The sequence below is a fragment of the Clinocottus analis genome, unplaced genomic scaffold (assembly GCF_023055335.1).
Source record: "Clinocottus analis isolate CAN_PGR_092001 unplaced genomic scaffold, fCliAna1.0.p SCAF_1, whole genome shotgun sequence".
Taxonomy (NCBI): Eukaryota; Metazoa; Chordata; class Actinopteri; order Perciformes; family Cottidae; genus Clinocottus; species Clinocottus analis.
In genome coordinates, this window is record NW_027175820.1 from 10,567,915 (window position 1) to 10,582,430 (window position 14,516).

Here is a 14,516-nt window from a genome sequence, read left to right on the forward strand (position 1 = left end):
AGAATTGTTCCTCTATTACAGGAATACCCAAAGGGAGAGGAGGGCAAAGAAGCAACCGTTTCACTGTCCAGCTTCAGTGTGAGAAACATTTTTGTTAACCAAACCACTAGGCGCACAGCAACTGTTTATCATGTTTGTCATTATTGCTGAATTTGGGGTAATATTTTGCAAAAAGCTGCTGAGGGGAAGAAAAAAACCCAGCAGAGATTCAAATATTTACCATCAATTATTCATAAAGCCTTTGCTTGAACAGAATACGATCTGGCAAACTAATAGATCCAGTCCCTCTGTTGTGGAGCGTGCTGTTTTAGAGATCATTGTTGGAATACAAACTCAAACCCAGATAGATGTCTGACACTGTCCTAATGCTTAGAGAAGGAGATAACATACGAAACACAGAAGGCCAAAGGCTGGATGGGGCACTTCAGAAAGGTGAGTGTCACTGAATTAAGTCAGAAGACTTGACTTTCACGTCTTGTCAAGGGGCCAGGCTTTCCTCGCAGCAGCTTGCTCTTGATTGATACGGTGCTTCAAAGTCTAGCAGCTTAACTGTTGACAACTAAGTAAGAGAGATGTGTCATATTATTTAAAATCGTACACTTCTTGCAGGATCATCCAAGGAGACAAAGCCCACATAAGATACCGGCCCACGCCCTAAACGTGCAGCATCACACATGGATAAGATCCCAATCACTGGACTGCGCTGTCTAGTAAACAGTTTGCAGCTTACATCACATGTCTGCCGTGTCAGCCATGCTATTCCAGACAACATGTGTCCTCTCTATCCTGGTGGCAGGTGGTGCCTGAGCTGCAGAGAGCGCCTGGAGATGTTGTGGGGATATCTCAAGCCTCTGAGTGTGGCTGCCTGCTGCAGTTATTAATAGCAAACAGCAGACAGGCCAACACAAATAAACACTATGTATTGACAGCACACTCGGTGCAAAAGTGCAGAGGCAAGGACAAACTCCGGTGAGTTGCGAATGTCATCTATGCCATACTTGAATGTTTAGCTTAATACTGAACAGTTTTGAGCCTACTTGAAGAAAAAAAAACAGTCATTACTACAAAGCACACTTTATTAAACACACGTTTCTTGAAACAAGTCTCTCAGCAAGTTTTCAAAGTTTAAGAAAAACAACTTTCTTTAAATTCTCTTGCAGTTTGCAAGATAATTGTTCCTCTATTACAGGCAGTGGTGGTGCTGTTAGGGCCTGCTAAGCCTTATCTGCTGGCCTACACAAAATCACAGAGGTATAGCTAACAACTTACACTTCTTGCAGGATTATCCAAGGAAATAAAGCCCACAAGTTTTTGAAGGTGAAATAGGACAGTTAGCTGAAAGCATTTTGGATTTAGCTGTAGATGTTTTATTATTATTCTGTCTAATTGATGTGACCACATTGGCAACTCAATGTTAACACTGTAATCCTTAACAAAAGCAAATTGCATTTGCACAGTAGGGCTGCATCAAATAATTACTTTCACTGATTCATCTGCTGATTATGTATTGATTAATGTATGGTCTAGAAAATATCAGATAAAAAAAAAATGCTAATCAGTCTTCAAATGACTTGTGTTCTCTAGTTAAGCAGAAACATATTCAACTGACTATCCCATAAAGCAAAGACAAGGAGCAAGAACTCATTCGCTGTAATATGTCCTTCTTTTAAATGAGTAATTGGTTTTCAAAATAGAAAGATTAATGTCCGTCGACCGTTTTAACGACTTACAATTTCAGTTTTTACACACAGTACTGAAAGACAGAGCATCAACTTATCTGATGAGGAACAGCTACAAAATGCATAACGCTCCATGTACGACCAGCAGAGATGTCAAACTCGCTACGAAGTTCACGTCTTGTCATTCAAAAAAACGTTTTTCCTAGTTTGACATGCATTTAAAATCATGAAAGGATTCCTTGCATAAAATCTTTAAAATCATGCATTCACAGACCCCAAATTTAAATGAATAAATTAAAGTGTAACTACATGGGCTTGATATTTGACTGAATCTGTGAGAACATATCAAAGCAAGAATGGTTACCATGAATTGTGTGTTTCATAGGAGTTTATAGTGTTTTTCAGTTGGCACCAGCGAAACCAGGCAGATACATATGCATAATCCACTTATGGGATACAAATGTCCATGAAAAACCCATTACTAGAGGGGATTTCTGTCTGCAGCGTACAGTATAATGTTATGTATCTATCACCATGCATGTGTGTGTGTGTGTGTGTGTGTGTGTGTGTGCGCGCGTGTGTGTGTGTGTAACAGTGCTTGAGGCATGAGTTTTGTGTGCATGAACATTTTTGTGAGAAACTCTCTAAAAACCCTCTGAACTCTTATGCAAGAAGAGCTATTTTAGGTTCAGTATAAATCAATCCATTGGTTCGAAAACCTTCTGCTATGTATGAGCGGCGAAAAGAAAACAATCATGGTAATTACAGTTCAATCACGATCCCCGCTTCAAAAGTTTATTGACAACAAATGAACTCTATAGATGGTTTATTGTTTGTTGTTCTGAAAATAGGTTAACCCTCAACCATGGATTAAAAAAAAAGAGAAAGGAAGGGGAAGAAGAGAGAAAGAGTTAACAGGGAGAGCTGTAAAAGAAATCCCACGAGGTTGCATCTCCCCAACATCAGAGTGTATAAATAGACGACAGCCTTATTCCCACAGCAAAGAAGATGAAAACAGAACCCACTGGGGAAAGGGGCAGAGAACAAAGAAAAAGAGAAGAGAATCTTCTGAATCACAACACGCACATTGGGAAATGTTCACACATGGATTTAACATGTGCGACCTTTACTTGACTCCTGTTATTGTTTCGAACCGAAAAAAAAGGCTCGGTGAAGATACAAAAGCTGAAACAAAACAAAAATAGACAAGTAAACATTCAGAAGTGAGACAGACTTAAACATTTTTTTAAATACATAAACCTCTCCTCACGACCCTTTTACCCAAATGTATGAACTTGTCAGCAGCCCATAGAAAATCATGCCTACAGCACACCAGTCACATTAACAGTGCACAACACTTCCATTGATCGTGTTCTAATAGTGTGAAGCACTTGTGCGCTTAAAGAAGGGTGAGAAAGAGCAAATTAACTCTCTACAAATCTGGGTGTTTAATCTTAAAACATCGCGGAAGGACACACTTGATGAACCGGCCTAACAATGTTATGAGACTTGTAAATAGAGTAGAAATAAGCTCCGAACACACATTGGGAATTGTACAGAAAAGCTACAACTGTAGGTATTTGCCTTGTGCTGGCAATAACGGCTTGTGGTTCCTTGCTTGTTGTAGAAGAAGAAAGACAAAGGTAAAAGTGTGTAAAACAGGTGTCATACATTTTGAGAGACTTGAAAAACCTTCGCTATTGTCAAATAATACCAACGATACAAATAGCTGACAATACAAAAAAATACCAGTGAACGTTATTAATAATAACTTGATCTGATTTCAAAGACTACTAGTGTGTTGAACGCCAGCACAGTCTAGTAGCAGAGCCGAGCAGCAGAGCCTTGGATTAACTGAAAGACAATGAGCACCACTCCGTAGAGATTTCAGCCTTTAAAACGGCAGCTATTCGATTTTGATTATCTCAGAATCAATGCATCATTAAATCTTTTTGTGCGAATGACTTGATTCGATTAGATATGCAACTCAATTAATTTAGATTCTGCCAGGCTTCACACACATGAAACCTGTGCCACAAACAAAAATACATGAACACTTCACAAGTGTAACCTTTTGTCCAAACTTTCAAAGGCTCAATAGCATATCATTTCCAGCCTCTACCAGGACAGTCTTGTTTATTGTACATGAGGATTACTTTTCTCTTTGTGGTGGCCTCTCTCCTCATGCACATTGTTCCTCTGTGCAGCAAACACCTCAGACAAATTTGCACTGATTTCTCTGTGCCGCTTCGCAGAACACTGCAGTGAACTTTGTGGGAGGACTTGTATGTGAGAAACGCTCTGCTGAGCAATAACGGCAGTGTCTTTGAGCGTAGAGCAGTTGGATGTTCATAAACACAGAGATCGCCCTGCTCACGCTGCTCTGCATTGCCTCCTTCAGCGGCGTTAGGACAACAGCTGCTGACCTTTATCAACTTCAACAAGCATCCAAAGTGAAATTAAGTGCAGAGGAGAGTGCACACAAAGAGGCATTCAAAAATGATTAAATGTGTCTTCTGAGAATCTGTGGCTAAATAAATATTCCTCAGCTCTCACTGCTAACTGAATGATAACTCCAATGTAAGGCAATACATACTCCACTCTGCTCAGAGACGGAGCGGACGTACATATTGTTTAACTGGGCATGATGACTTAACAAGGTTAGACAAGCCCACAGGCATAAGGGAGGAGAAGGTTTAGCATAATTAAAATAATAATGAGACAATTTATGAACAGATAGCATGCCCACAGAAAATAAATGGTGCCCCCTATTCTCAAAAATAAATCCAGCTAATTGCTATTTCTGCTTTTGATTGGCTATCATTCCATCATTGACATAATCTCACAATCAATTACATGAATCACCTTGCAGCGACTGTGTTAATTGGCAATGAGCCTGTCCATCTAAAGTCCATTCAAACAAAAGTTTAGACAAGCACGGATTTCAAACAAGCCTATGTCTCAGCGCGTCTGAATTTATAGTGTGTTTATGAATGCTGGACACATGCTTTGCATTTAACAGCCATCTAATGTTGGTCTGGTAGCACACGGCCTCACCAAGAGGTTCTCGAAAGATTTTCTTCAAATATAAATATTAAACCCCACATAAATGTTTCCTGTTCATTTAGATTTGTGGGAGATATTTAGAGGACTTACGCATGTGTGATACTGTGAATAACCTGTGGACTTATGTAATCATTTCAGTACAATGAACTACAGAAAATGATTCGTGTGTGTGTGGGAGAAAGAAAAACCAGAATGAGCACAGGAGAAACAGACCATATGCAAGGCTGTAGGTGCTATACATGGGTGAAGCAAATGTCATATGTGTATGGATTTGTTTGCCTGCTTGCCTGCCTGTGTGTGCGTACAGTATGCCCTACCTAGGAGAGGCAGTTTGACAAGTTAATCCATTCTGAACATCCTAATGGAAACATCCCCTCAGGCTGCTTCTCTTCCTCTACACAGATTATTTTGCATTCCAACTTCCTCCCGTCAGTCGAGCTGCTTTTGTCAGAGAGATGTGTCTGAAGTGACACATACACTGCTGACATCTGGTTTCCATGGTATGATGACAGCCTATCAGTAAAACATTTCTAAAAATAATACTTTGCATATTGAATAGTTTTTAATACATACTAGTAGTGAAGCCACAGTAAATGACTGTTGATGTAAATTGACTGAATTGTTGAATTAATTTCTCTTGAATGACGGTGGTATGATCATCGATACCTTCGCACTCCATATTACCTGAGAAACTGAGTATAAACACAACTGTACTAAATCCTTGAATAAAAGCCAATAAATACCAAAAAAAAGAGAAAATTATAATAACTTAATGAGAAGAAATGGTAATGTTTTTTAATTTAACAAAGATATAGAAGGCATATCTAAACCTCAAGGCAAAATCATTGCATATTGCCTCCTTCTCCCCAGACTTATCTCAGTAGAGAGAAATAAAACACTGATAGTGTGATTATAATTATATTAGATACATTATTCATTATATAGTAGTCTGATGGACTGGCGACTTGTCCAGGGTGAACCCTGCCTTGGCCCATTGACAGCTGGGATCGGCTCCAACGCCCCGCGACCCTAAAGAGGATAACTCGGATAATGGATGGATGGAATGGATAGGGTGATTATATAATATTCTGGGAATCTGGAAATGATCTTTGCGGAGAGATTTGTATGAGAATATATGTGTGGGTTTGGTAACAATTTCAGAATTATCAAATACATATGTCAGATATAAGACAGTGTAATGACATTCATTCAAACCCTCCTGGCAAACAGCTGGGGTTGATTTTAGTCATAGATAACTATAAATAGAGAGCCACAGTTGCTTATTTTCTTCCTTACATCATCAGAGACAGAGACCATAAATTGATTGCCATGCAATTTGTCCATTCATGTCCTGTCCCGCCCTCCCCCATGACTTTGGGGCTCAAGCACCACCATCAGGTCAACATATTATTTTTAACCAATAATTCTATTTGGCTGATTAGCAAAAGTTAGCATTCAGAAGCATTCTAATAAAGGATGAGGCTGAGAATACAGTTTGGGTGTAATGGTAGACTACACTTTCAGCTTGTTGTCTTAAGATCATAAATAGTGGGAAATATGATAACATGTTGTATGATATGTATGTTTTCTGGCACTTCCTTTCAGTCTGAAAAATACAAATGACAAACCGCAACAATCTAACTGCTGCAATTATGGCAGCCTATTATCACACCCAAACACGATTTAGCACAGATAATTCCCTCCTCTTTTTTTTTTATATCTGATCTACTTATAAGTGACTGTCTTCTTATCAACATGTCATGCACATACATCCCAGTATAATGTATTAATCCATTTATTTTCCTTCCTTCAATTCAGCCTTTTCCATCAATTATGCAATCAACATTCTTGCCCTTAAAATATGAGGTGCAGGATCCAGTAGCCTCTAGAACACTCAGGTCTCAGTGATTCCTTGAGGACATCTACAGTAGTTGATCTTCTGTCTGCTGGATAGTGTTAATTAGGACTAGGTTTCGGTAATAATGGCTCTGTCAGCTATTCAAGAGTCAGAGATGTGCTTCACATTTTTAAACATCACGCTGGACGGGAGGATAAAGACTGAAAAAAGACAGGGTTCTCAGGAGGGAGAAAGGAAAATCCAGCTGTAGAATTAATGAAGGTTCCTGTTACTGTAGCATATATATCTCAATCTACTGCCAAGCAAACACCGTATTTATGAACTAATAATCAAGTATTATGTAACTACAGCATTGGTATATGTCAAGCAAGCACATAGACATATATATATATATATATATATATATATATATATATATATATATATATATATATATATATATATATATATATATATATATATATATTACTTGTTTGATTACTCAACTATCTGTCCACCAGAAGGGCAACAAATGTGATACATAAACTTCAGATGTTTTGTAAACGAAACAAAAGAATCCTAGGAACAACTCAGTCAAGAGTGTAACCTCTACAGCTACTATTGTACTGAATTTAACTCAAAGCTTTGAGATACAGATTAATTGATTAAACACAGAAGACATATCACCAGTAATCACAATTCATGTAAGTGACTGGAAGCATTCGACCTAAACTGGTTCCTCACATCCAGTCCACATCCGACAAATGCCCCAAAAAGTCAAATGTGGACAGCCTGTATCATTTCAGTATTTTTTAAAAAGCACCGTATTACTGTTAGGTAGTTACTGTAGGTGTAGCAGATATTTTTGGAAAGCAGAAAGATAAACATGTAAAAGAAGTAACCTGCTCGTGTAAACAATTTTTTATCGGTTTTGCTTGGCTCCCTGCCATCCAACCGGCTGAATGGTCCACTGGGAAAATTCCCACCTTTCCAGATGGCCGTTTTGCCCATGCCAGCAGTATTAACATGATGAATGTGTCCCAATATTTTGTAGCTGACCATGTACTATTTTCCTGCAAAATGTTTTCAAATGGATTTCTGTAATAATAAAATTCATGGCCGTGACTGTTTTCCAACATCAGTCTTTCAAATATGATTTAAAGTCATAGTTTAATCAGAAAATAGTGTTCAAATAAGACCGTGGAGCCCATTGTAAAATCTCGGATTTGCTTTTTTGCACAACCAACGTATCAAAACCCAAGGTATTTAAATTACAGTGACAAGAAACATAGAATTGCTTGGCCTTTTTGCTTTATAAAAAAAATGTCTAAAATGTTTACAATTAATTGTCTGATAATGGATTAATCAGTTAATCCATTATATGTTCAAGCACTCATGAAATTAGTAATTCACTGTCAATCTTATCCAAATCAAGAATATCAACATAATCCACCCCTTTAATTCTGTGGTACATTTGCTTGTCATCATTGTCCCAGTTGGATTTGAAGACAGCGAATCAAACAGAACTGAAACGTCGCACCGAAGTGAACAAAAAACTCTGCAACTCACCAGCTTGGCGTGTATTGACGGTAACATTCGCAAGCGAGCGTGCAGACACCCCCAGCCCAGAGACGCCGTTTGCCGCTTCCACATGGAAGGTGTAGTTAGCGTGCGTCGCAAAATCTAGTATTGCCACAGAGGTACCGGTCAGACTAAGCGGCCGTGGGATGAACCGCAGGTCTGGCTCACATGGCTCACACTGTGTCACAGCACTGTCGCTGTCTCTTCCATCACAGCGCTGGCACAGGATGTTGTAAGTGATGTCCTTCCTGCCTCCTGTGTCACTAGGAGGCATCCACTGCAAGAAGAGAGCCGTGTCATTGATCAATGAGACCAGGTTCCGGGGAGCCGACGGAGGCCCTGAAGAGAGAGAGTAAAGGCAATTAGAAAGAGATTACTCAATGATAACTCACTGATCACTGATTTGTCAGATACTGTGCAAATATTGCAATTCAAATGTAGAGGGGTTTGATTATTGCCTGATTAAATAGAGAGAACCAAAAGACATGATCTATGATCACCGGTGCCCTTTCAGACTCTGGATCCCTCCTGGGAGAGTCACTAAGTGTGTCTACAACTTACCAAAAAATGACGAAATGTGTCGCAATAACACTGTACTTGTGGAATGTGTGGAATACTACCGTGCAAAAATCATGGTTTGCATGCAATAATCAGTATTATATATACAGCAAATACACCATTCATCTGACCTAGTGAATGAAGCTGAACTGGGCACATGTTCACCACAGTCTGTCAATTAAAGGACCTTTAGCAGCAATATTGTGAATCTGTAGCGTGATGTGTGTATAGAAGTGTGTGTGTGTGTGTGTGTGTGTGTGTGTGTGTGTGTGTGTGTGTGTGTGTGTGTGTGTGTGTGTGTAGATGGTTGGTGTTCAAATCTATTTTGCAGTATTTTATTCTAACAGTCTGTGTATCAATTGTCATGATAATACACAGATCTGATGTTTTTCCAATTAAATTAAAATTACAACGTCTGGTTTGACAAAGTGATCAGAACTGAAGTTAGTTAGTGTGAGTGAGTGAGTGAGTGAGTGAGTGAGTGAGTGAGTGAGTCTTTGAATATGTACGTAGTGGTCAGTGTAGGTGGTAAAATTCCATAGTGCTCTGCATGATACTTGGCAATTTCATGAATGCTACTGTCAGAATGTCGTCGGCCTATATATGAGAGACATCATAATTTAGCTAAAAAAAAATCACAGACATGCAAACAGGAACTCAGAATGTCCCTGCTGGAAGAGAGTTTTAGTAACTACTTTACTAACTTGTACAAGCCATGGCGGAGGAGTCTTTGACAGCTCTGTAGAAGCTTTTGTCGCAGTGACAGACGGTGGCGGCTTGGTCATGGCTGGAGCTATGTGGAGGACACTTGGAGCATTCAGTGTTCCCAGCATATGCTTTGAAGAAGCCAGGCTTACAAGCTGGAGAAAAAAGAGAGGGACAGGAAGAAGCTTGTTTAAGTCAAGCCAGGTGCCAGTTGTTTTACACATAAAATAATGATTTTAGTCATTTCCACGCAGTGGAATTATTAATTGAACATGGGTACCAGATCGCTACACAGTATTGGTCAATATCCAAAGCCCAGGTATCGGTATCGAGACAATAGATCACTGTCATCCCTTAATGGCTTACTGTGAACCATGCTTATGGTGCTGTTCATTGTCCAGTCTAACAAATGGTAACACATGTCATGCCCCCTTTCTCCCACAGCACAGCCATTTGCTTTCATTGTGGACAAGTTTGGGCAAATAGGCATTTCCTGAATTACTATGGTAGGTACTTTAATTGTGAAATAAAATAGGCTGAACAGAAAATGGTTGTTTATGTCAGACATCCTGTTACGATCCATAAGTCGTCAAGAATAATAGAAAAGGCCATGCTTAAAAACAATTAAGCATGAATCAAACACGAATCACTTGAAAAAGCTACTGAAAACATTACTTTACAAATTACTTGACAGGAGGTTAATTAGTCCAAGTGTTTTAGTTAGTAACTAGTTCCCAAACGGATGCCTTCTAAATTTGCCAAAGCCGCAGTTTCACCTTCAATTTTTACAAAAACATAAACGAAGACATTGTGGTTTAGCAAGCTTCCCGAAAGGCAATGAACTGGAGCGGATGACAATACTACGAAAGGCTCGTCCTCACCTCAGCCGTTGGATACTGTATACACCACGTTGTGGGAAATACTCTGGAACCCCACAAAGGAAAGTTGTATTGTTGGTCTGGTATGTTAAGAAAAGCTATTAACATACAAATAATGTATTATTAAAAAAAGCAATTATAGTCTGCTTTCAGACTAAAACCTGCATCTACTTACCTGGTATTCTGCAGTTTCCCACCCTTACCCAGGTTTACTTCTCGACCTCATTACTTCCTCCAGTTCTCTCCTGTTTGACCTTTCCATTGCCTTTTTTCCCCATCTATTCAACAAACTCTGCTTTCCTTATCTCTCCAATTTTTCTTCAACTGTTTTGCTCTGCCACACATCTCACCTTTTCTTAATTTTAGTCCTTTCTTTCCAATATTCTTCCTTTTCCCATCCATCCTCCTGCTGTCTTCTGCTTCGCTCTTTCCCTTAAGGCTTATCAGAAGATGACAAAACCATTGCAGATTGCCTCCTTCTCCCCAGACTTATCTCAGCAGAGAGACATAAAAAACTAATAGTGTGATTATATAATATTCTGAGAATCTGGAAATGATTTTTGTAGAGAGATTTGTATGAGAATATATGTGTGGGTTGGATAACAATTTCAGAATTACCAAATAAATATGCCAGATATAAGACAGTGTAATGAAATTCAATCAAGACTTCATGGCAGACAGCCGGGGGTGATTTTATCATTTCAGCATTCTAATATTTTCTCCACGATAACAATAAGTAGGGAGCCACAGTTGCTTATTTTCTTCCTCACATCATCAGAGACAGAGACCATATAACCTAAATATGTTATGGTCTGATGCATTATTGTCTGCATTGAGACATCACCAGTATAATATTTATGTTGATTTTTTTGAATAACCCGCATGTGTGATGTCCAGCTGCTACCCAGTATCTGGGCAGTAAGACATTATTGTTATTGAATTGACTATCCTGGTAAATTGAAAGTAAATTAAATTAAATTGTTCCTGTCACTTATATGCATGCAGTAATGGAGATTAAGATTTCATAAATTCAGTAGTTGTAGGTACACTAAATCCCTCAGGTTATAATGCGGACTGATGCAGTATCTCAAGCATCTACATGTTTATCAGCTCCGGAGACTTGTGGGACAGCACAGGTTGAATGAGGAAAAGGCTTCCTACCTCAGGCTAGGTTGTTGTAATGTGAGTCTACCCGAGGCTAGAAACTTGTTAGAGTGCCATCGACACCTCAGTTGTTAACTCAATTGATAATACAATTCACTGTGTGGAGACCGGCTATAGAAGAGTAGCGGTCACATCAGCCTGAGAAAAGACACATTGGAGTGTCTTGAATACATCTTCCCGTGTTGCTGTCCCACAGAGATTGATCTTGTTCAGCTTTGACCTTCAATATGTTTCAACAATGATGAATCCCATATTAGTTTGTGGAATGGATCTCATCGCTTGTTCCAAGCAATCTGAAACTATAATCACGGTATCACTGCCAATATAACTTTAAGCCCGACACTGACCATGAATATACTCATTTTTGATTGACTTGCAGGGGTTTATAAATTGCATATAAAGACCCCTCAAGTTAAAAAATAGATGTACAAATTGCTAACCTGATATTGCTTCTTTTCACGACAGTGCACCAGGAAGTTTCACTGCTAATTCTGCCTTTACGCCACCACCAGATTTAGTCACAACTAACAGTTATTTTCTCTTGTAGATAAATCAAACAGTCCAAAACTCAAACAAATTATGAACTTAAAATGATATAAAACAGAGGAATTCCACTCATCTATATATTTGAGACGATGACACCATTAATGGACTAATTGTTGATCCATTTTAATGTGATTTCTATAGAGCTAATCTCTATCCTTGAAACGTAGTGGTCAAAGGTCATTGCATTATCAAATCAAGCAATGTTTAGTGGTTTTGACTGAAACCACAAATGAGGGATGACATGCAAGGTAGAATAAAAATGAAATATGTAAGAAGGAAATATATACAAGGAAAACAAATCTAAAAACTCTAATTGAGTATAAAGATATTTAAAAGGGATGAGATGAAATATCGACACACTGACAGATATCCTCGCCAAAATCTCATTGCTGCTTAGCTCTTAATGGGAAGAGTAATTTGTCACCCAGCTTCCAATTTTTGAGGCACCTCAGTCACTTGGATATTACTTTCCTCCTATGTTGAGCTTCTGCCAAAGGCAACAAACACACAGAGTCATTTGAATTTCCAGCTGCTCCTTGCTCTGCGGTGTTCGCTGGCAAGCAAGATCCACACCAAAAAGCAATTACGATGCTCATAGCACTATTTCTATCAAAAACTTTGAAAACATCCCCTGCCCCCCTCCCTCCTACACTCACACACACACACACACACACACACACACACACACACACACACACACACACACACACACACACACACACACACACACACACATACGCATATGCACACACAGGCTCATAATGACATCCAATTTGTACCCTATCAGCTGTTTGGCTTTTTGTCATGGAAGGTATTCTTATTCAAGGAGCAGTATTGGCACAAAATAAATATTCCTATGTTACACTACCAAAGGAGATATGTTATAGATATGCATATCCCGCAGGGAAATTTGCCTTGGGCTCCAAGCCGTTGCACACAGTACAACTAAAAGAAAAATGACAATTAAACACACATTAAATACATGTCCAAAAACGCATGTACAAAAAAATGATCGGGCCCCACCGCCCCAACAACATTGGAACAAAATGGACCAACTTTGAGACTCTTCCATCTGTGTTTTTTGCAGAGAATAATTCTCCCACTGTGGGATTAATAATGGATTAAAACATATTAATATTATTATTAATAATCATACTAATTATAATTATATATATATATATATATATATATATATATATATATATATATATATATATATATATATATATATATATATATGTTCAACAAGTGGGGATGGTAGTGTATAGTGGGTTTCCCTTAAAACAGCTGCTTGCCTGCTGAAAACATTGCTGATAAAAGCAGGAAGTGAATCAGAATGTTAAAGTTGTAGGCTGGAAAACCAAAATAATGACGTTTAAGATGCTGTAAAGCTCTGTTGAGCCAAGAGGCAACTGCAGGTTGATTATCTATGGGTTCATAATTACAGGTCATTCATTTTAAATTGCACAGTAGTTGGATCTATGCAGAAATTGATTGGAGATGCTTAACAAATACACTTATCTAAACACCTTGCAGTGATTCAACTTTTGGCTTCAAGTGAACAGTAGCAGTAAAGAATACATGCAATTTTAATAAATATCCTACAAAGAAGGTTTATCAACTGAACATTTGCAGGAAATTAAAGACATGCCAACCAAGATATTTGGATTTGTTTAGGTGTCTCGAGTTGGAAGTTTTTTCTTGGCTTTACGTTGTCAGAAACAGATGGAGCCAGAGACTATGTTTACCCTGGACTCTCAGCTTTGATATGCAGATGGAAGTTCACAGAGAATGAGTGATGCTCTAGTCTGGCTGGGCTGCGTTAGCGGCCAGAGTAAACACAGTCCTTAATGGACAGAGGAGGGGAACAGTGACTCACGTACAGCGAAGGGAACGTATTGATTTCATCATTTCTCATTCCACTTTACTTGAATTCAAGGTCACTAGTTTGGACTTTTCCAGCCTGATCAATCCTGTGTCTTGAGACAGCAGAGGTCATCATCGAGCAAGCTAAGTGTTGGCAATTTCTGGAGAACTCTGACACGGATAGGTCAAGAGGACGAAAATAAAAGCGAGAACACCGATGGACTTTAAAGTATGTGAATCTGAAAGTCTCTAGTAATCCTTCATCTTCACAGTAAGACGATAACCTGATCTGTTTTCACATTGACTTCGTGAAACGTACGAGAGGTGTTAACTGGCAAAATGATCAATTAAAAGGTTTTGCTGAAACAAAGCGTTTTTATATGGAATATTTTTTAGTCATTGCGTAATCACTTAGCTTGCTGGTAGGTTTTTGGTTTTGTCTGCATATTTATTCTGATTCAAATTAAAAAGAGACGTCTCTATTAGCTTCGCCCACAATTCACAGCCTCCCTTTGAATAGAATTGTGTGACGAAAGAGCGTGGAACAAATAGCGTTAGCACTATGATGTTGCCTTATCTAGGTCATGATATAACCAGCCTATATCTGAGTAATCCTCTTGTGGCTGACACTGAATG

General features: G+C 38.7%; 1 protein-coding gene across 2 annotated transcripts in view; it reads right to left on the reverse strand.

Annotated features, from left to right (window-relative positions):
- The window catches only part of LOC137787519 (ephrin type-A receptor 6-like), a 49,304-nt gene that overhangs the window by 13,158 nt on the left and 21,630 nt on the right, over positions 1–14,516 (reverse strand). For both annotated transcript variants that reach the window (XM_068580067.1, XM_068580057.1), the window contains exons 7-8: positions 9,426–9,581; positions 8,152–8,502 (exon numbers count right to left, since the gene is read on the reverse strand). In XM_068580067.1, coding sequence (XP_068436168.1) covers positions 8,152–8,502; positions 9,426–9,581 — 507 coding nt within the window. The remainder of the gene's footprint in view (positions 1–8,151; positions 8,503–9,425; positions 9,582–14,516) is intronic.